This window comes from Ochotona princeps, chromosome 22 (assembly GCF_030435755.1).
Source record: "Ochotona princeps isolate mOchPri1 chromosome 22, mOchPri1.hap1, whole genome shotgun sequence".
Classification (NCBI taxonomy): Eukaryota; Metazoa; Chordata; class Mammalia; order Lagomorpha; family Ochotonidae; genus Ochotona; species Ochotona princeps.
The window spans coordinates 25,591,558-25,614,831 of NC_080853.1; the positions used below are offsets into that span (position 1 = coordinate 25,591,558).

Below are 23,274 nucleotides of genomic sequence, written 5' to 3' on the forward strand. Positions count from 1 at the left end.
TGCTCTCTTGTGGAAGGCCAGGGACCGAGGTCCAGCCAGGCCTGGGTCCTGCTCTGAGGAAGTCCAGGGTCTTAGGAGTCCCTGAGGACCTGTTTAGTCCTCACCCAAGGCCTGCTCCAATTGCAACTCAGGCTTTGCCATGGATTTGGAAGAAAAAAGGAGGGAGTGATGGGAGAGGAAGTGAACAATACCACAGGAGGTAGCACTGAATTAAAGAGCGATGACTCTGTGTGAGCACGTGCATGTGTGTGTGCATGAGTATATACACTTGAGTATATATATGAATGTGTATACATGTATGTGTCTGTGGGAGCATGTATGTATGCACACTCCTGCTGCTTTGCTAGGCACATCAGCAGGGAGCCCGACTGGAAGTGGGGCAGTCAGGACTCAAACTGCTGATCCTTCAACTTGACATTGCTCACTCCACTGCTCCTAGGGCCCTAACCTTCTTCCTGGCTGTCAGCCCCAGCCCCACTTCCTAGCTGCTGTTCCTGTTCTTTATGTCTTACTACATCTTCTGCTCACTGAGCTTGCTGATTGTCTATTCTTCCCTCCTCTTCTGCCAGCTAACTGCAAGTCCACGCGGGCAAGGCATTTTCTTTCTTTTTCTGGGGACCTCCCATGGCAAAGAACACTGCCGGGCACACAGTAGGGGCTCCACAGATATGGGCAGGCATCACTTATTACGGAAAGAGCGAAGTCCTGAGAGACACGTCCTTAGCTGATTTTGTCCTTGGGCACACACCACGGAGTGCACTTACACAAGCTCGCGGTGTGGGGCAGTCGGCCTCCTGGTGCAAGAATGAGGCAACTGCTGCCCTAACAGGGCGCCTTGCTTTCAGTCAGCAGGTTGTGTGTGTGTGTGTGTGTGTGTGTGTGTGTGTTATTCAATAGGCAGGGGCAGACAGAGATGGACACAGAGAAATCTCCAATCTCCCCAAATGACTGCAACAGCCAGGGCTGGGTCAGAGTTAGGAACCTGGAACTTTTAATCCAGATCTCTCAGATGGGTGTTAGGGACTCAAGGACTTGAGCCATCACTTGCTGCCCCAGCCCAAGATGCATGTTAGTAGAGGATGGCTAATGAGCACAGCCAGAACTCAAACCAGACACAGGCATCCCTGGCCGTGTCTTAACTACTGTACCCAATGAGCACACTCCAAAGTAGCATGAAAAGTTTGGTAGTAGAGACACACAGAAGCCAGTAACACAGGGGTTTATTAGCCTCAGGTACTGTGTGCTTTACGTAAGTGTGTGCACTTTTCTTTTATCTGGTGGTGGGTGTGTTCACATCAGCATCACCTCAAACAACACAAGTTAACATGTCGGACTCTAACTTCTGAGAGCCATGACGTCACAAGGCTACAGGAATTTCCTGCCCTCTTATCATTTCCTGGGGCCACCATCATATGTGTGGTTCCACCCTTTGCTGTGTGGAGGGCGATGACATGATCTGCACAAACCGTGATGACACACCATCACATCACTTGTTGACACTAATGCATCTCCTGTGCTCTTCAAGAACTTTCTTCTGTTTGTCCTTTCTACCCAGAAGAGATGAAGCTGGCAGCATGATTTAGAGAGGCCGGGAACACAGATGGGAACTACATTTGCCTTATGCCAGAGATGTCCTATGGTTACCTGTCCTGAGCCTGGAGCTGGGCTGCAGGGCACACAGAATTCTGAAACCATTTTGCCAGTGCATGCCACGGTCAATGAATTCACTATGTAGAAGGCTCTCTCTCTCTCTCTCTTTTTTTTTTTTTTTTGAATCAATGTTGCACTTCTGGCAATAAAATAAAATAAAATAAAATAAAATAAAATAAAATAAAATAAAATAAAATAAAACATTTCCTTCTCACCTTGCATTCTGGTGCTCCACCTTTTCTCCCCAGGGGTGACCCCTGATGAGATCCTTGTTGATTGTTCCAGACACATGATTGCATTTACAAACATTTGTTTTTCCTTTCACACACCAGACCCATTCTTTCTCATGTTGTTTTTTTCACTTCACAACACGTCTTCAAGGCACCTCCATCTCACAGCACTGAATCGACCATAGAGTATTCTGTAATGCACTCTCTCTGCCCCCGCCCCATATCCACAGGCAGGCTTTGCTTATTACAAACAATGACAGCATGCAGGAACCTTTTGCATAGGAAAAAAAGAAAAAAGAAAATGAGGAAAGAAGAGAAAGAGGGAAGAAAAGGAGAGAAAGACAGTAATCCATCCCCAAGGGCTCAGAATGTATAAGACACGTAACTATCTGTGCAGCATTTCAATGCCAGGTTTGCCGTTAAGCACAATAGGGCCCTTGCCCTCAGAGTCATTCTAACAATGAATCAAAACCCTGCTGCCTTTACCCTGCCATAGAAATTCCTCTTTGTTTCTCCTATGGGGATGCAGAGAGGAGGGCAGTAGAGAAGAGGGCTCTGCTTGGCTTTTAACTTGGCATGCCACGCTGGGTTTTATGTGGTGGTGGCAGCTCCCGCCAAGGTGCATTGGGGAGCAGCATGAGGATTCTAAGTTTGCTGTGATATATTTAGAGTGAGCCCTTTAGTGGTGCCCTGAGCAGGAGTGTAAATAGCTGCTTACACGGGCACTTAGAGCCAACCTAGAAAGAGGTTATAATTGCAGAGTGCAGGCAGTGTTCTACTGGAGAGCTTTTCTAAAATGACATGCTATTTGACCCAGTAGTTTCCAGAAGGGGGAGGTTTCTTTGATCAGGGAGGCAAGCTGCCTTGCACAATGACTGGTTTCCTGTAGTGCTCTGGCCAGACATGCCTGGCCGGGGTGGAGCTGATAACAGGGAGAACCTGCGCTGAGAGCTTGGGGGACTGGAGTTTTGTCTGAATTCTCCTAGAAGCAGCCAAGGATCAAGTTCAATCAGACTATTTAGAAGGTGGTTCCTGGGCCAGGCGGCGTGGCCTAGCGGCTAAAGTCCTCGCCTTGAGAGCCCCGGGATCCCATATGGGCGCTGGTTCTAATCCCAGCAGCTCCACTTCCCATCCAGCTCCCTGCTTGTGGCCTGGGAAAGCAGTTGAGGACGGCCCAATGCATTGGGACACTGCACCCGCATGGGACACCCGGAAGAGGTTCCCGGCTTCAAATCGGCGCGCACCGGCCCGTTGCGGCTCACTTGGGGAGTGAATCATCGGACGGAAGATCTTCCTCTCTGTCTCTCCTCCTCTGTGTATATCTGGCTGTAATAAAATGAATAAATCTTTAAAAAAAAAAAAAATAGAAGGTGGTTCCTGGGCTCTCAGGCATGGGGAAAGTAGGTCGAGAACAAGAGCGAGGCTTGGGGTGCCGCCACTTCCCCCTCTTTTAGTCTCTATTTCCTAGAGCCCCGAGGGTGTCATGTTGGGACACAGCACCCAGAGGTTCATCACCTCCATGGGCCCTAGGAGCCACTGCAAGAGGGCCCAGGGAAGAACATGCTGTTGTCTGTGGACAAGTGGAGGCTGCTGGCAATGATGACTTCATATTTTGGGTCTGGATTTGCCACAACCTTTTCCATCATACCAGCTGCTTAAGAAATAAGGCTCTGAGATGACAGCGTTTCAAGAGGTGCAGTCACTTTGAAACATGGATCAAACTCTTGAACTCAGAGCATACCAGATATGTTTGTAAATTAACTTCTGACATGAATGCTTAATGTGTCTTCTCTGATATAAGGAATGTGATATTGGAGCATGTGTCTACCTTACAATTTACATAATACTAAACTATTAGTTTCTTAAGACATGTATGACTTAGCTTGCTATATGACCGGAAATTCTGAGATTTTATTTACTTAATTTTTTGCTTTTTTGGGGTTAAGACATTGTTGGAAGCTTAGCAACATAAAGTTAGAAAAAAAAAAAAAGGATGGTTCCTAAGGGGTACCTGGAGGGTGGTAGGGAAGAAAGGGAAGACAAGGATGAGAAGCAAGCCATGAACAGTTATCACTGTGGACCTCTGAGGCCCAGTACTTCTGGGGACTCTTGGAGACCAACACGACATGTTTCTGCACTCCCCTGTGAAGGGTGAGGGATCTTGGGTATTCATTCAACCAACATGCACCTGTCACCAGTTATAGGCTTTTTGGCAGGGGTGGGGTAATCTGTAGTTTGCCCTGCATGAAGCCATAGAGTTTCTGAGTTGGTTTCTGTGGCATTTTATGGAAACCCCCCACCCCTGAGCCAAAAAGTACTGGCAAACGATGTGCAAATTCGCCAGATGCTACTGGAGTCTGGCAGATCCAACTGAGTTCCTACATGCAGTGTGTGTGCTTCCAGGTTGCAGCTGGGCAGACCACACTCCTCTCTCTGAGGCCTGGCTGTCCTGCCTGAGGGATGTCTGGTCACATGGTGGACCGAGTGGCTCTGAGCTGACCCTCAGCTCCTAGGATAATGTGAACGTATCTGCCTTTTCCACTTAAAAAAAGATTTCAGTCAACTCATGTGAACTGGAACAAGATCTAAGCATTTGAAAGCTGTGAGAGTAGAACAAAGTTGGAAGATTCTTTGAATGGGACACAAATAGTCCTCTGAAAGTCTCTGCTGCAGGGAAACGACAAGGTGGACCTTGTGAGCAGTGAGACAGCGGCTGTCAGGAGGTTGATTCGGGTTGCACCAAACAGACCCTCCCATCTCCAATGCCTCACTTCTGGAATTTCCTGCTCGGGAGACGGTGTTCCATATGACTTCAATCCATCCCTTCTTCAGCTCACAGGCCAATTAAAATTTCACTGGGTCAGAGAAAGTGCCTGAGCTACTTGCCCCTGGGTTTAAATGAGTCTTTCTAATGAATTTTTTTTTAAAAAAGATTTATTTATTTATTTAGAAGTTGAAATTACAAAGAAAGAGGGCAAGAGAGAGAGAGAGATTTCTATCCACTAGTTTACTCTCCAAATGGCCACATTGGTCAGGGCTGGACCAGGCCAACGCCAGGAGCCAACAGCCAGGAGCCAACAGCCAGGAGCCAAACAAAGCCCCCAACATTTGGCCATCTTGTGATGTTTTCCCAAGTGCATTAGCAGGGAGCTGGATTGGAAGTGGAGCAGCTGAGACTGAAGCAGGTGCTCTTATGGGTTGTCTGTGTTGCAGGCAGGAGCGTAACTAGCTACCTTGACACAACACTGGCCTCAGCAAACATAATCTTGAAATGGTCAGAGCTTAAGAAAACAGGAGGTGGACAGGTAAGTCGATGCATCAGTAAATTACCTTCCTTTGAAATGCTGATGATGTTAAACGTCCCCATCACAGTAGATGGCCCACAGTGGTGGATTCGTAACTGCTGTCAACACACGATTGTTGAACAATATTGGGCAACTGGGACAGGTTCTGAGGGGAGGTGATCTATTGGGAAGAATGGCCATTAATTTCATCTGCTGGGCTTCCTGGATTCTGAGGCCCAGCTGGGCTCACCAGGAAAAAGTGGTCCTCTCTTAGCTCTGTCTGCCATGGATGTGCAAGACTTTTGTCACCCTTGATCTAGTACATATCAGATTCTCCATGGAGCCTTGGAAAATGTATCAGTTTTGCTATCAAGATTTTTCTTGTGAACTAAGGAATGTTTATCTTGGGCTCAGCATGTTGGTGCAACTAGCTAATCCTCTGCCTCCAAGTGATGGGATCCCATATGGGCTCTGGTTTGTATCCCAGCTGCTCCACTTTCCATTCAGTTCCCTGCTTGTGGCCTGGGAAAGCAACAGAGGATGGCCTAAAGCCTTGGAACTCTCCATTCATCTAGGTGATGTAGGGAAAGCTCCTGGCTCCTGGCTTTGGATTAGCTCAGCTCTGGCCATTGCTGCCCTTTGACGAGTGAAACAGCAGATGGAAGAGCCTTTTCTTTGTCTCTCCTTTCTGTAAAACTTCCTTTCCAATAAAAATAAATATATATATTTTCGGGCCCGGCGGCGTGGACTAGCGGCTAAAGTCCTCGCCTTGAGAGCCCCGGGATCCCATATGGGCGCCGGTTCTAATCCCAGCAGCTCCACTTTCCATCCAGCTCCCTGCTTGTGGCCTGGGAAAGCAGTCGAGGACGGCCCAATGCATTGGGACCCTGCACCCGCGTGGGAGACCCGGAAGAGTTTCCTGGTTCCCGGCTTCGGATCGGCGAGCACCGGCCCGTTGCGGCTCACTTGGGGAGTGAATCATCGGACGGAAGATCTTCCTCTCTGTCTCTCCTCCTCTCTGTATATCTGGCTGTAATAAAATGAATAAATCTTTAAAAAAATATATATATATATATATATTTTAAAAACAAATGTTTATCCCATTTTCATTTATTTCTTGATCCATCTATTAGGCTACCTAGAATGAGAGGAAAGGTTCAAGCCACCATATACAAGTTAAAAAATATGAGGGAGCTGTCGTGGCACAATGGGTTAAACCACTGACTGCAATGCTGATACCCCAAATGGGCTGGAGTTAAGTCCCAATTGCTCCACTTCCTATCCAGCTCCCTGCTAATGCGCCTGGTTCAAGAACTTGGGTTTCTGCCACCCTAGTGAGAGGCCTGGATGGAGTTCCAGGCTTCTGTCTTCATCCTAGATGAGCCCCAGCCATTATAACCATTTGGGGAGTGGACCAGTGAATAACAACTCTCTTTCTCTCTGTCTCTTCCCACCCCCACGTTACTCTGCTTTTTAAATAAATAAATCTTTAAAAACAAATAGAATCCATGAGTTCAAGGTGCAGTTCTGTGCTCTGCTGTGTGGCTTTAGGTAATTTACCTCACCCTTGTGGTACCAGCCACACCTGTGCCTCTCATTGTTCACTTGAGCTACTCCATTCCTCCTACCTGGTCTCTACCCTCCCCATGGATGCCCCTACAGGTCCCCTCCACAAAGCAACCCGCCTACATGTTCCTAGATATAAACCAAGGTGTGCTAGGTTCTCATAGGAAACATATCAAACTCGCAAACATTATGAAGAATTTCTAGGGAGAATCTACTGAGGTTACCCAAGGCCTCCTCCATGACCCAGCAGCTCCACAACTAATCGTGTCACCCAGCAGAGTTCATCAATCAATCCACACCTGATTTTGAGGGCTGCCCTTCCCAAACCTCCTTGCCACTCAGGAAGGTCTTGAACCCCACCAGTAGGCAAAGCAGCTGTGTTCTAGGCTGAGTATATTTGGATATAACAGGTACACAGAAAAACACACAGGCTGTAAGCATGTGGGTGGCCAGTTCTCATAACCCAAACACATTTTGGCAGCCAGCACCCAGGTGGAGGCCCATGATGGTCCCAGCATACTCTGCAACCTGGACCTACGAGGAGCACAGCTGCAGGGCATCTCTTGGCCTTGATGAATGCAACTTCACTTGGCAAGTGCTCCTCTGGCAGTCTTTGCTCCACAGGAGGTCCTGTGCGCAAAGCTCATTCTCTTTGCTTGGGAATACGCCACTGGCTAGCACTGAATTATTCATCTATTTATTCATTTATTTATTACAATTACAATGGATTCCATTTACATCCATTGTGCTGCTGATGGACTTCGGGTTGTTTCTGATCTGGGGCAAGAGGAGTTCTTGCCACTGACAACCTTGGCTGAATGAGTCTTTGAATCAAATGCTTTTCAGTCAGGTGCTCAGCCAGAACAGAATGGAAGGTGGGGCTGACAATGGGTACATCTGCTCTGTGTCCATTGAGTCCATCGACTCACAGCACTGACTTGGCTTTCTTGTGGATAAGGGACAGTTGAGGGCTCTCTGGTCCTTCCAACTTGTAGTACAATGGGCATGACTTGGCTGAGGTTCTCCAGAGGTGGGAGAACTTAATTTTTTTGCTAAGCACTTTTGGATATTTGTATCCATCTTAGTGAGCTCTACAAAATCAGCCACTTAAAAATTAGCTTGCTGTAGATTTACTGGGTTTCAAGTCTTGCCTGTAGTTGCTGTGGCAGAGCCAGACCAAATGATTTTTCGGGCCTTTGCGGGATGACCCCTACCTGCATGAAGCTGCCACTCTCCCTTCTTCCGCTACAGGTGACTTCTTTTTCATTTATTTCTTCTTTAAGATTTATTTTTATTAGGGAAGTCAGATTTTACAGAGAGAAGGAGAAACAGACAGAAATATTTTCTATCCACTGGTTCACTCCCCAAGTGGCTACAACAGCTAGAGCTGAACTGATCTGAAGCCAGCAGCTAGGAGCTTCCTACAGATCTCCCACACAGGTATAAGGTCTCAAGGCTTTGGGTCATCCTCTGCTACTTTCCCAGGACACAAGCAGGGTGCTGGATGGGAAGTGGAGCAGCCGGGATGCAAACTGGCACCCATATGGAATCCTGGCACATGCAAGGTGAGGACTTAGCCACTGAGCTGTTGTGCCAGGCCCTATAGGTGACTTCCGAAACAAGAGCTATAAGACCCTGGGTCTTGGGGGGTGCACATTTCTTATTCCTCCCAAGCCCAGCTCCCCATTCGGCCTCCTGTGCCCCTCAGCATCCACCCCTGGATGGATCCTGCTGGAGGGGAGGAAAAGGAAGCCTTGTGGCCCTGCTCAACTCCTTGTTGTCGGCACCTGCTGAGCCCTGCTGTGAAGCTGCAGGACTTCCAAGAAGCCAGAGAAGTCCCTAAAGCCAACCAGAGAGATAGACAAAGAGAGCCACAGAGGTCCTAAAAGAGTGAGAATGAGCAAGAGATGGAGGAGACAGAACAAGAAGAGACGGGGAAAGAGAGCGAGCAAGAAGGACAGAGACAAACAGGGGTAAAGCCAGCCGCCAGGATCAAGACAGTGGCATGGCAAAAAGAACAGAAACCGTGAAGCTATGAAGTGAAACCAAATACCTCTGGGGAAAAATCTCTACCGTCAAACAGGTGACAAGTGTGGTTTTGTGACTAAATTGTTGTAAGATGTGGGTTCAGTTTGAAAGGCTCCCAGGGATGACTCAAAGTAACTGCAGGGAAATGACACAGGCTGCAGGGAGGGGAGGGCATGGCTGAAGCGCAGGGCGGGAGGCTCAGGGATGAACTTGGGGCCCTTTCTTCACTGGTAAGGGAGAAAGGTGGTTGCGAGCAGCCTCACAGAACAGTCTGCACCCACAGAGCTGACAGCCGCAGTGACGGGTAGCTCAGTAGCTCCTGCTTCTCGCCTTTGCAATCAGGCACCTGCTGGAGCCCGCAGCAGCCCAGGCCCTTGTCCTGCTCCCAAGGTCTCACTCAGAACTGCACACATTCCCAGAGACCAGGGAAGCAGGACAGGAAGGTGAGGCCAGGCCAGCAGCTAAGCGAGGAAAGGAGGCTCTGAGCTTGGGGGCAAAACTGAAAGGAGCACCCAGAAACCTAGCAGGCATGAGAATTAGCTTTATTGTGTCATATTTAAAAAACCATGGTGCAGGGGCCAGTGCAGTGGTTTATCAGGCCAATTCTCAGCCTGATAAACCCATGTGGGCACCAGTTCGTGTTTCAACTGCTCCACTTCCCATCCACCTCCCTGCTTGTGGCCTGGAGAAACAGTGGAGGACAGCTCAAAGCCTTGGGACCCTGCACCAATTACTTGAGCCACCACTGCTGCCTCCTACGGGTGTGCATTAGCAGGAAACTGGAGTCAGGAATGTGAACTAGGAATTGAACCAAGGTATTCTGATGTGGGACGTGGGTGTCTTAACCACTAGGCATACTGCCCCTTCTACCAAAGTGACTTTTTTTTTAATTGAATACGGCTGAACTTCTTTAATGAAGCCCTTGGCTTGCTGGGTATCAGATGTCGTAACAGACAAGGATTACAGGTGTGGTGATGTTGAGAGCAGCAAGTAGGGGATGGAGGACAAAGAGGGGGTTATTTGTGGGAGACCACATGAGTAGGAGTGGTGGTAAGAGGGCCAACGGCCCACAAAAACTAGGCCCCTCTTTACCTGGAGCAATATTGTCCTGCAAAGCTCCTGTGTTAGAAACTCAGTCCCCTCAGTCACAGGTTGATGGTGTCTACAGACAGGTCTTCGGGAGGTCATGGATAGGGCATGATAGTATCAGCAACTTTATAAGAAGAGGGACACAGGCCTGAGCTCTCTTACCATGTGATACAGTCTGCCGTGGATTAATGTAGCAAGAAGCCCTTTGCTAAGTGGATGTTGACAACATGTCCTCTGCCTTCCCAGTCCTCAGAACCAAGAGCCAAATAAACTTTTGTTCTTTCTAAATTGTTTCCTATCAGTGTGCCTCCTGTCAGGACCACGTGACCAGTTCCCACCAATACCAATGGAAGGTGAGCAGAACTGAAGCAGTTAAGAAATGGGAATGTCTTCATTCTATTTTTTCCTCACCCTGGCTAATGCTGTGGACTCTAAGGCAGGGAAAGGTAGAGGAGAATTTTAGATCCTGGAATTCACAAATGAAAGGCAACTTGTCAATTTCAGACACACACACTTTGGGCTTTAAGTGATCAAGGAAAATAAGACAAAGGGGTTAACCCACTGTAACATAGGAGCTTATGTGTTATAGTGGCTAGCAGTGTCTCAACTCTCAGAGGGAGGCATCAAGAACTGAACTCCGGAAGTAGGTCACACAACAGGCTGACCTGAGTGGCTTCTTGATGGGATTAGGCTCAAGTCCAACAGAACTTCCAGACTGGGAGCAAAGAAGGGCTTGAGCTCTCCTTTCAGCAGTCTCACAGGGGCTTCTCAAGTTAGCAGTCAACTTGGAGGGGACATGTGTGCTGGGGTCTGCAGGGAATGCCTGCCCCTCTCCCACGCCTTCACTATCAACAAATTGCCCATCCTGGTGCCCCACCCATTGGCCACAGCTCTATCATCACCTCGCCTAACTTTTTAAACTCTGGAACTAAGTAAGGCTCAGATTCTCTCTTTCTAGAAGGCTCTGGGATTGTGGGTTTCTCATTTCTCAGATTGTGGAAGTTGGAATCTGAGCCTCCTAAGGAGCACAACTAAAGGGCAGGGAGAGAGCGGGACAGGATTGGATTGTGGAACACAGCTGCCTGAGTCCCAGCCTGGTTCCCATTCTCCCCACCCACACCAGTTTGAGGTGGCTCAGAAATGGCCCTTTGCAGCAAATTCTCTCTCTGATTCAGGCAAGCTCTAACTGGATTTCTGCCACATACATGCCAAGAACTCTAAACCTAACTGTATGGAACACCTACCTTGTGTGTCTACTATGGTGACTTGGTGGAAGGGCTTTGAGGAGGATGCTTCAGGAGGACATTGAAGAGTTGGGCACCCCAACAACTGGGCTAGGAGCCTCTGCCCAGAAAAGGAGAGTATGTCAGGGGAACAGACAGAGAGAGACTGACTCCCACCCACAGCTGTGTTTAAGGAAAACAAAAAATCCATCTGCTCCCTGCTCTGTCCCAACCAACCTCAATGTCCTGTGACTGATTCAGAGGCATAAACATCATTTTTGGACTCAAGCATAGCAATGTCCTGACGGTGGCAACCTCAGCTCACAGAAGTTGGGCACCAACAAATGTGAATATGAAACCTTGCAGGAAACAGATATTAGAATGGCAAGAGCTATTTTGCTTTTTCAAAGAAAAACCCACAAATGAACAGATTTAAGATGAAAGAGAAGGATGGCCAGTGAGCAACTGAAGAGACGTTCAATATTTTTAGCCTTTAGGTAAATGAAAATCAGAGCCACCAAAGATCATCCTCTCACACCTTCCAGAAAGGCTGAACTACAGTGACAGCGCCGGATGCTGATGGGGACATTGGGAAGCAGGAGCCCTCATTCATGGATGCCGGGCTGCAGAATGGACCAGCCACTCTGGGAAATGACTTGGCAGCTGCTCTAGAAAAACAAACATGAGACTACCATGTGACCCAGACGTTTATCACGGAGAAGTGAAAACATATGTTCACATGAAAGCCTGAACACAAAGATTCACAGCAGCTTTCTGTATCCCAGCCAATGGCTGGTACTTGCCCAGGTGGCCTTTAACAGTAGAAAAGTTAAGCAAACTATGAATCCATGTCATGGAATAAAGGCATGAGCTGCCAAGAGCTGCAACACAGATAAATCTCCAGGAAATTGTGCTAAGAAAAAACACCACCACCAACAACCAAAAAAGTCTCCAAAAGGTTGCATGTGGTATCATTCTATTTATGTAACATTTTTGAAATGTCAACATTTTAGAGACAGGGGCAAGATGAGTGGCTACCAGGATCTAGGGCAGGAACCGGGATGGGCTGGCTATTCAGGGACCTCGTGGTCTCTCTCCTGTTTTAATGTCAACATCCTGTAGTGACCATGTAACTATTTTGTCCAGATGTTAGTTTGGGCAACCTGAGTAAAGGGTACAAGAGCTATCGCTGTATTATTTCTTCCAATTGCACTTGATTCTATTTTGCTCTCAGAATGCAAAGATTAAACACAAAACTGCCTGAAGGCACTGGAGAGAGAGCAAATTAGGAAGAGGCTGTGTGGGTAGAAGAAAGGAGAGGCATAGGAAGAGAATCCCAAGGTTGTCTATACTGGCTCTCAGCCAGACAGTTGTTTCCAGCCTGAACACAGGGTACCCACAGCACCCATAGAAAACCTGCAGTGGCTCTGGCTTGAAGAACCAGAAGATGGGGTCCGGAAAGTGAGAGATGAGCAGGAGAGAGGATGAGCTCACTCATTAATCCTACATACACCTCTGGCTGACCCCTGATCCACACACGACTGGCACACGTGGGGCAGACATGTAGCAGCCTGGCCAAGGCCCAGAGACGAGACTGAAAGCTGAAATGTGTGTGGCCAAGAGGCCGAGTCTGCAGTTGGAGTCTAGCCTAGTTTACTGCTTCACAAAACAAATCAACAAATGGACAAACAAGCATCAAGGTTTCCAGAAAACAACAGAATCCGGAGTCTCTGCAAAATAGCTTCCTCAATGTCTAGAAAGCAATCTTCTATAAAAATGTATTTATTTTTTACTTGAAAGACAGAGTTACAAAGAAAAACAAGGAGAGATAGAAATCTTCATCTGCTGGTTCATTCCCTAAACAGCCACAACAGCCAGACTGTGCTGGTCCTAAGCCAGTAGCCAGGACTTCTTCTGTGATCTTCCATATGGGTGCAGGGTCCCAGGACTTGAGCTGTCCTCTACTGCTTCCACTGCTCTCCCAGGTCATTAGCAGGGAGTTGGAGCAGCCAGGACTTGAACCAGTGCCTATGAGACATTTAACCTGTTACTCCCAGAATATAATGTGCAATTATTGAACAAAAGGAATGCCAAGAAGTTGTCCTGGACTGGTCTCTGCCTCTTGTTTTCTAAAATCAGAGCATTCACAGATGCTGTCAGCTCTACCTCCAAACACACTCATACTCCTTGGTGCTGTCCTCTGCACTATGACCTTGTCCTAGCCACCGCCCCTCCCTGGCCTGGATTACTACCTTGACTATGATAGTAAAAGGATTTCCTACTGAGCTCCCTATTTCCACCTTGCTCGTTCCCTGCACAGCAGTCAGAGACACCTCCTGGAAGTGCAGCCCACACCACTTGCTTCCTCACCATGATCCCCAGGGCCTTACAGGGTTGGTCCAGCCTGTCTTGTGGGCTCCTCTCCTTTCATTCATGCCCTTTCTTAACACGTTCCACCCTCAGCTCTCACATTGTTGGTTGTTCTTCCAGCATCCTTAGCACCTTAGCGTGTTCCGTCCCACCAAATCCTTCTGTTAGCCTTCAGGCTTCAGTCCAGAAAGATCTTCTCTGGCCCTTCCTTCTGCCTGCCATGACAGCTGAAGAGTTGTTATCACCTCCCTGTTCTTACTGTTCTAGAGCCTTGAGTCACTGGCTGAGTGTTTGCTTTGGTTATCTCTTTTCCCCAGCTAAAGTGTTCACCCCAAACAGGAAGGACTTTGTCTAGCTTGCTATCTGCAGTACCTGCAACAGCACTGAATATATAGCAGGTTTCTTTCTTTCTTTTTTTCTTTCTTTCTTTCTTTCTTTCTTTCTTTCTTTCTTTCTTTCTTTCTTTCTTTCTTTCTTTCTTTCTTTCAAGATGTTTTATTTTTATTGGAAAGGCAGATTTACAGAGAGAAGGAGAGACACAGAGGAAGATCTTTCATCTGCTGGTTCACTCCCCAAGTGGCCGCACTGCCTGGAGAAAAGCTGATCTCAAGCCAAGAGCCAGGAGCCTCTTCTGGGTCTCCCATCTGGGTTCAGGATCCCAAGGCCTTGGGCCATCCTCCACTGCTTTCCCAGACCACAAGCAGCGAGCTGGATGGGAAGTGGAGCAACCAGGACACGAACTGGCAACCATATTCAATTCTGGTGCAAGCAAGGCAAAGATTTAGCCACTGAGCCATTGTGCTAGCCTCCTCTTCCCTTCCCCTTCCCCTCCAGCAGGTAGCTATACCAGTTGTCTCCAAACTCTGAGACTCTAGACATGATTCTTTTTCTGGGAACAGCATACAAAAATTCATGGCCATATTTAGAGGACTCCAGCGATTCTTAACTAATACTCAAATGGCCCTGTATTAAGATATCTCTAGTTAATTGATCTTCAATAGTAAGGACTAAACTCGGTCAATACTGAAAAATCTCCAAAGGCTAGGGCCTAAATAAGTATGTTTCCTCCAGGACAGCTCACGGAAAGGGTCATTCCTGTGTTTGCTCTGCTTCTTGTCTTTTTTGCTCTCATGAACAACTCAGCAAAAGAGGATATGGGTCATTGTTTTGGGTTTTCTAGCATTGTAACTTCGTTCTCAAAGGATGTCGCTGGATCAGACAGGCACAATGCAGCCTATGGGGGCTTCTCCAGCAGTATGGCAAGGTGTCCTGCCCTTCTTGGCCTAACGGTCTGCAACAGGGAGTGACCTGGCTCAATTGAACCTGGCAATGAAGTATTGAATGTCAGTGGGCACATGCCAATCTGGATTACTCCACCGAAGGGAAAAGCTGAAGGGTGTGGTTCCTTCCTACCCCTTTCATCAGCTGCTGGCTGGGAAGGTTTTAAGCCATCCTAAAAACTCAAGTTGGAATTTGATCCAGGGCCAACTCACCCCTTGTTGAACATCATGAGCACTTTCCCAGAGTACTTGGGAAGGAGAGATGGCAAACTTCTAAACCTGGTCAAAAAAGTTATAGATTTTTACCAACACATGTTTGTAAAAGTTTGTTCTGTATGTAGCATTGAATTGAAGGTGGAAAAGGTTGTTAGTCTCCATGCGTGCCAGGGTCCTTTGTAAGGCAGCAGCTAGTATAGTTCCCAGTGTCCTTCCATTTTTTTTTAAATTTGAGTTTTATTTATGTATTTGAGAGGCATAAAGATGAGCGAGAGAGCTAGAGATATATTACTAAAATGTCTGCAATGGCCAGGGCCATACTGGGACCCAAACCAGAGTCTGACAACTCAATCCAGGCCTCCCACATGGGTGATAGACCTGCTGCCTCCCAGGTCTGCATGGGAGTCAGGAACTGAATCTGGGCACTGCAGTATGGGATTCAGACATGACTAGTAGACTAAACCACCTGCTTCCTCCTACTTTCCTCAACCATTTCTATGCTTACTGCTGCCACCCCTTGCCTCCTGTTCACTCCTTAATCTTCCCGTCCCCCCGTCTGCCTCTGTCCCCACCCAACTGACCCTCTCAATGTCTCGGTGTTTCCGTGTGTGGAACATTCAAAAACCTCATGGAACATGCATATTCTGAAAAAAAATGAGGCATGAATTCCAAACACTTTTTTTGCACCAAAATGATCATCTTTTAATTTCATGTCTTTGTGAACTTTTGGACATATCCGGACATATCCTTCCCCAACTCCTCATCCCTCTGGTCCTCTCTCTCTCTCTCTTTCTCTCTCTGTCACACACATACACACACACTAGTCTCAAGGCTCCTTTAGTTCTCCATATCTTGCTCACTCTGTTTCCACTTCCTCCTCTTTCCACAGCTTCTTCTGCTACCTGTCTCTGTCCTCAAATCCCACTCAGTCACAACTCTGAGGACATGTGCTTCTGACCTGGTGCTAGCCCAGGCTGGCTCAGAGTCCCAGGATTTTGACAGCCAGGAGAAGGGAAAAAGGCAATGCCATGAGTGAATCTAACCCATGCAACACAGAGAAGCCAAGCCCAGAAGTCTCCCGGGTACATAAAGTTCAAGTGCAAGCTGAGAATCTCTGCTGTTAGGAGACAGAAGATGGCCCTGGGAAGGTGGATCTATGCCACACTGGGAGTGTTCTGCTTTTGACCTAGAGTGTGTGCTGGGGAGAATTTAGCAAGCTGACACTGATTCAGCACTTTCCCGTGTGGATCGTAGACCTAGATTCACTGTGCTCAGAGTACTAAGGAGATTAATTTTGGGCTCTGGCAGCAATTTCAAAGGAGGTATTCTGAGCCATGCGTGGGTGTCCCTCAGCTGTAATGGGGCCCCCTGACCACACTGGGTGGGCACCGTTCATCCTCCCCCATGAGTCAGAACAGGAGCCCTGTGATTCTGAAGGCTAAACCTGTTTGTATGTGCAACTTAGAGAGCAACTCGACAATGTGGAAAACCTCCGGATTGCTTTCCTTTGGGGTACAGAGGACCCAACTCCGACGCCATGCCTAATGGGACCTTGTTTGCCCATTGGCTTAACCAGCACTTCACAAGCACTACTGTGCTAGGTTTGGGAATCTTGACCCCACACCTGCAAGAGTGGCTCAGGGAGCCTGGCCGGAAACGTCACACAATGGGAGGCCCCAAGACACCAGGGTCTTTACAGGGTTCACTACAGCAGGGATTTCCCTGCTTCCTGTAGGCTCTTCCTCTCCCGCCCCTATGTCCCGCATGGCAGGAAACTGCCCCCTTGGTAGGGCACAGGCAGGTTCTGTCCATATTTGGGCACTGGCGCTAGCCCATTGGGAGGTCCCAGGGTAGTCAGGGCACCTAGGTCTGCCTGGCAGGCAGTCACACACCGAAGCAGGGTGGCCACTGGGGGGTGCCTTGTGGGAGCTGCTCTGTGTGGTTGGTCTACATTCATTGCAAACACAAGCCCTTGCTTGGCCTGGGTCACAGGAGGCCTTTTCCAGCAAGATCAGCCTCTTCTAGCATTCTCTACCTAGAGCAAGAAAGCAGAGTTGACAAGGACGTGTTGCAGGGGCAGGAAATGTTGGCATAAGTAGGTGGTACCGAGGCCCTGAGTGTTGTAAGAGCAAGTGGCAGACCCCACAAAGCCTCTGCCTACAGTGCCAGCATCCTATATGGGCACCAGTTTGAGTCCCAGCTGCTCAACTTCCTTACTCTTATGCCGGAGAAAGCGGTAGAGGATGACTCAAGTGCTTGGGCCCCTGCACTCATTTGAGAGATTTGGAAGAAGCTCTTGTCTTCTAGCTTTTGCTTGGCCCAACCCTGGCCATTGCAGCCATTTGGGGAGTGAATCAGCAGATGGGAGACCACTCCCTCAAGGGCTAGTCACCAGCTCGACTCAATGCATTTATTGTGCATGAACCCATGCCAGGCTCTGGGCCAGACTGTAATGATTGATTTTAGTTGGTTGAGATAATATAACAGGTGAGTAAATTGCACAGTAGAGTAGATGATGCTAAGTGCTATGGAGGGAAAAATGAAGTGGGGAAAAGGGAGGAGGAATGCTGGGAGAAATGGTTTTAATGGGAGGCCTCATGAGAAAGTGAGCCAAGGACTGAAGGAGGCAATGAGCCATGTGGAGTCTGGGGAGTGTGTTCCACGTGCAGAGAAATGACCGTTGGAGACCACTGACCTCCTTGCTATTGCTGCCTTTGAGAACAAGGAGGCTGGCTTGGCAGGAACAGACAGCTCTGGCACGGTAGAGAGAAGAAGCTGATGAGGCAGGGAGCCTCATGTAGGGTCTCCCAGACCATCACAAAGATTTTGTTTTCACTCTGAGACCAGGTAAGATGGCATCCAGACTCATCCAGCACCAGAGTCAACAAGTTGGGTCCAACCATTCAAGAAAACCAGCTATGAAGTCAAAACCCTTGAAATCTCTCTTTTCTGCTGCTCAAACACCTGTAATAGTAGGGATTGGACTAGGCCAAAGCCAGGAGGTGGAGAATTCATCTGGGTCTGTAAGCTTGAGCCAATACCTGCTGCCTGCCAGAATGCACATGAACAGGAAGCTGGATAGAACATGGAAGTGGACTTCTAAGCCCAGCAGTTGCTGTGGGAAGTGGGGACCCCAGCCATTGACTTCAGCCTTATGCCCAACACCTGCTGTGGGAAGCGGGCACCCCAGCCAGTGGCTTCAGCCCTATGCCCAACACCTGCTGCTGTGGCAGCTTTGAGGGCCAGTTACTGTAGGCTTCATCTAGGCCCTTGAAGCACAGCTGTCACTTTCTGGGTAATCTCAGTACAGATGAAGGCTCCTGATCCCCATTAAATTTCTGCAGGGCAGACACCCTGCAGTAACTGGATTCTCCAACTGGACCAGCTCCCAGGGTACACTCAGCCCTTGTCTTAGAAAAACTGGGAGAAGACTGTTGGCTTTACAGAATCCAGCCCGCCCTTTACCTGGTTCGACAGTTTCCATAACCACTGTGTGCAGCAACTGAATTTATTTCCGCTTTAAAATCCCTTCTTTCCCCCTTTTTGTCCTCTTCCCTTTTCCCTTATCCTCAGCTTGTTCAACTCTGACACTCCCTTTTAATACAAAGCTCAAATGTCACCTCCTCTTAGGAGGCTTCCCAGACCATACTACTGGTCAACACCAATTGCTCCCTTCTCTAGATCATAAGGTTGCACATTTTAATGCTTGAGTTTTTAGAGCTCCCAAGCACGAAGCTCTTAGCAGGTGCCAGGAATCTGAAACCTTTTAACACCTGAGTAAATGCTGTTATCACCATTTTACACCTGGACAGCTGGGCCAAGCGGGTAGCTTTACAAAGGCCTTACAATTTGCAGTCAGGGCTGTATTCTGTCTTCAAAGCCAGGCCTTTCCTACTCTAAAACCCATCAATGCCTGCCCATGTCCCCCCACCCCCAACCCTGCCCCGTCCTTACAGTTTCAGAGCAGGTGTGGGGCCCCTCCGTCCACCAGCAGGACCTGTAGATCTTCGCCTGAGCTTTTGCCCAGAGAGGTTCAGGTTCAGGAGCTGGGGAATACTATCCTGTGGGGGCAGTGCTCCACAAGCGAGGGGGAAGAGAGGTGTTTCCATACTTAAGGGTGGGGGATCTGCACAGGCTGGCAGTGACAGAGGGTAACAGCACCTGGAGGGCTGCCTTCCCTCCCTGCTCTGCCCCAACCTGCACTGGCTGGGAGAGCCTCCAAATAACCCTCTGCCATTCAGGCTCTTTAAGTCGCTTAAGACCCACTTCTCAAGACCTGCTGCGTGACCCTTCCTTGTCCCATCCACCCCCCACCCTTGGAAAATGACACCTCCAGGAAATTGGAGAAACTCCTGCCCCTCCCATAGCAGTTAACCACGTGGAGCACGGTAGATTGTAAATGCCAACCATCATTAGGTGCTGATTCATAGAGCCATTCCCAGCCCCAGTACCCCCCACAAAAACAAACCAAAAAACTACATCTGTGAGGCCCAGAACAGATGAACAATTACTCTTCCTTGTGGACATCCAAGCTCCTGTTGAAATCCATGGTCAAAGCCATGACCTTGGCCAGTGTGCTCAGGCACCCATCTTCCCCCTGTCCTTGAAACTACTGTCCTTGAAACTACTGCCCTGCCAGCTATCAGACTGACTGCTCCACATATAAGCTCCTCTGGGGGCCCAGTGCAGTAGCCTATTGGCTAAAGTCCTTGCCTTGCACATGCCAGGATCCCATATGATTGCCGGTTTACTGTTTCGGTAGCCCTGCTTCCCTTCCAGCTCCCTGTTTGTGGCCTGGGAAAGCAGCTGAGGACAGCCTAAAGCATTGGGACCCTGCTCCCACGTGGGAGACCAGAAGAAGCTCTCGACTTCGGATCAGCTTAGCTCTGGCCATTGTAACCACTTGGGGAGTGAATCAGTGAACAGAAGACCTTTCTCTCTGTCTCTCCTCCTCTCTGTATACCTGACTTTCCAATAAAAAATAAATAAATCTTAAAAAAAATAAGCCCCTCTGGGGAGCAGGGGGCTCATGTGACCCCCCACCCTCCCAAGATCACAGCCAACATCAATATCTGCAATTCGTTGGACTTTCATTTTTTTCCCTGCCTATCCATTACAGTGTGTAGGCCCTCACACTTACCTAGTGTCCTACTGGGCAGACCTGGACTAGACCAGCTAAGCTCACAAATTGGGAGAAGGATTTATTTTAGTCTTTGCTTCTGAGAGGCAGAGAGATAGACAGCTGGAAATCCCAAATGATGTCAGTGGTTGACTTGAGCCGGGCTCAAGTCAACAGGTGGGAACTCAGTCCAGATTTCTCACCTGGAAGGCAGGCACTCAACCACTGAGCCACCACCTGCTGCTTCCCACTCTCTGAGCTGGCAGGAAGCTAGGATGTGGATCCAGAGGCTGAACTTGAACCCAGGCACACTGGTAAAATTGGCCACCTTTGGTGACTGGTGCTGGACCGGCAGTGTGTGAGCTTGGGGTAGTCCCTGAGACAGAACCAGCCGACTCAGCGATTCTGTTTCCTAACTCACAGGAACTATGTGAATGAGATTACAGCTGTGGTTTGAAGCTACTGCATGTAGGAATATTTCTGATATACGCCCAATGATCTAATACATGAGAGTCCTTCAAAATGTTTGTCCAGGGCCTGGTGAGATGGTTCAATTGGCTGATCCTCCACCTGCAAGTGCCAGGATCCCATATAAGCATCGGTCTGCTCCACTTGCTATCCAGCTCCCTGGCAGAATCTGGCCCAAGGCCATGAGACCCTGCACCCATGTTGGAGACTGGGAAAAGGTTCTTGGCTCCTGACTTCAGTCAGCTCAGTTCCGAAAGTCATTGTAGTCATTTGGGAAGTGAAACAGCAGAAGAAAGATCGCTCTTTCTGTCTTTCTTCTCTATAAATCTGTTTTCCCAATAAAAACAAATAAATCTTAGAAAAGAAAAAAAAGTGTTCATGGAAAATCAAAATGAAACCCAAATTTATTTTTGCGCCCCCCAAATGTTAAAATCTGTTTACAAGGGCTATTTAGAAAGTTCACTAAGGGGTGGGTGTTTGGCTGTACAGTTAGAGCAACAGTTGTATGTCCGTGGAACATAACTGAGTGCTGGCTCAAGTCCTGCCTCTGCCTCCCAATTCTGTCTGCTAGTACACAGCCTGGGAAGTGGCAGGTGGTTGGATCTCTGCCTTTCTTAAGGGAGACCCTGAATGAGTTCCTAACTCCTGACTTGAGCCTGGCCAGCCTCAGCCACTGCAGACACTTGGGGAGTCAAGCCATGATGGGAGTTCTGCCTGCCTCTCGGCCTCTAAAAATGAAGTTTATGAGCCTGGTGCTGTGGCTTAGTAAGCTAATCCTACACCTGTGGCGCTAGTATCCCATATGAGCATTGGTTTGAGTTCTGGCTACTCCATGTCCAATCTAGCTCCCCGCTAATATGCCTGGGGAAGCAGCAGAGGATGACCCAAGTGCTTTGGACCCTACATCCATGTGGGAGACCCAGAAAAAGCTCTTGGCTCCTGGCTTTGAACCAGCACAGTTCTGGCCATTGCAGCCATAAGGGTAGTGAACTAGTGGATGGAAGAGCTCTCTCTCTCTGTCTTTCCCCTCTCTGTATATAACTCTTTCAAATAAAAAGAAACAAATCTTTTGAAAAAGGTCATGAAAAGTGTGCATAATGAAAAACTATATATGGATTTTAATTTTCTTTCAAAATACCATGTATTTTTTTCATAAAATGCATTTTTCATTAACTTTTTGAAGTCCCTTTGCTTGTTTGGATTTCAGTATTATGATTACACCACACACACAAAAAAAAGTTATCCTTTAATTCCATTTCCACAAACTTTCCAAAGTACTCATTTACACTGACTTACATTTTCATTGTTTTCCCCGGCGCAGTAGCTTCGCTGCTAAAGCCCTCACCTTGCACACGCCAGGGTCCCATACGGGCACCAGTTCTAACCCTGGCCGTCTTGCTTCCCATCCTCCAGCTCCCTGCTTGTGACCTGAGAAAGCAGTCTAGGATGGCCCAAAGCCTTGGGACCCTGTACCCACGTGGGAGACCTGGGGGAAGCTCCTGGCTTCGGATCGGTGCAGCTCCAGTCATTGCAGCCACTTGGGGGTCGGGTGAATCAGTGGATGAAAGATGTTCTTCTCTGTCTCTCCTCTTCTCAGTGTATCTGACTTTCCAATGAAAAGAAATAAAATCTTAAATTTTGTTCATTGTTTTTGAATATGATCATGCACTCTTTGTCATGAGGTTATACTCTGAGATCTTTGGCATGGTACTCATCGAAGGAGAGTGGCACTGATTTCTGGGGAATGAGTTTGGGGAGTAATAATTCTTGTGCTTATCCTTGCTGCCCTTGAACTACTTTTTATTTTTAAAGATTTATCTGTTTTTATTGGAAAGTCAGATACACAGAGAGGAGGAGAAACAGACAGAAAGCTCTTCCTCTGTTGATTCACTCCCTTAAGTGGCTGCAGTGGCCAAAGCTGCACCGATCCCAAGCCAGAAGCCTCTTCCGGGTCTCCCACGCGGGTGCAGGGTCCCAAGGCTTTGGGCCGTCCTCGACTGCTTTCCCAGGCCACAAGCAGGGAGCTGGAAGGGAAATGAACTCACACCCATATGGAATCCTGGTGTGTGCAAGGCAAGGACTTAAGCCACTAGGCTACCACGCCAGGCCCTGAACTACTCTTTATAATGTGTATCATTCATGTTCAAAGCACAAATAATGGGTTATTGTTGTGGCACAGTGGGTAAGCTGCTGCTTGCAAAGCAGGATCCCATATCAGAATGCTGGTTCCAGTCCCAGCTACTCTGCTTCACATCCAGTTCCCTGCGAATGTGCTTGGGAAAGCAGGGGAAGATGGCCCAGGGTGCTTGTATTCCTGCCACCCACATTCCTGGCTCCTGGTTTCCACCTGGCCCAGCCCTATTTGTCACTCTGCCTTTCAAATATAGACATCTTCACACACACACACACACACACACACACACACACACACACACACACAGATTTGGAACCGGTGGAGGGAGAAGAGGTGGAAGAGGTGTTATTCACCCAGGTCCTGGCCAGGTGTCTACAGGAAGCAGGTGCACCACTCCTTCAGGCATTTGGAGCTCCTCTTGGCCTCACACTCAGTGGCACCGCAGCAGTAGATGATCCAGTTCTGAAACGCAGCTTCGTTCTTGTGCATCAGAAGGAACTGCCCCAAGAGGATGTAGGCCTGAGGGGGAGTGGGCAGAGAGACAGGGCATGGATATTATAGTAATCCGGCCTCCGTGTTTTCTTCCTCCTTCACCCACCGCAAGACAATCATCAGGG

At 48.4% G+C, this 23,274-nt stretch overlaps 1 protein-coding gene across 3 annotated transcripts in view; it reads right to left on the reverse strand.

Annotated features, from left to right (window-relative positions):
• BANF2 (BANF family member 2) overlaps positions 1–23,274 on the reverse strand; it is a 91,294-nt gene that overhangs the window by 25,760 nt on the left and 42,260 nt on the right. For 2 of the 3 annotated variants that reach the window (XR_009247422.1, XM_058679327.1), the window contains exon 4: positions 23,011–23,176. Coding sequence is in view for 2 of the 3 variants with exons in the window: in XM_058679327.1 (XP_058535310.1) it covers positions 23,030–23,176 (147 nt within the window). In the remaining variant the exon portion in view is untranslated. Of the gene's footprint in view, positions 1–22,985; positions 23,177–23,274 lie in introns of those variants that run through there. The other variant, XM_058679326.1, reaches the window with a different exon arrangement.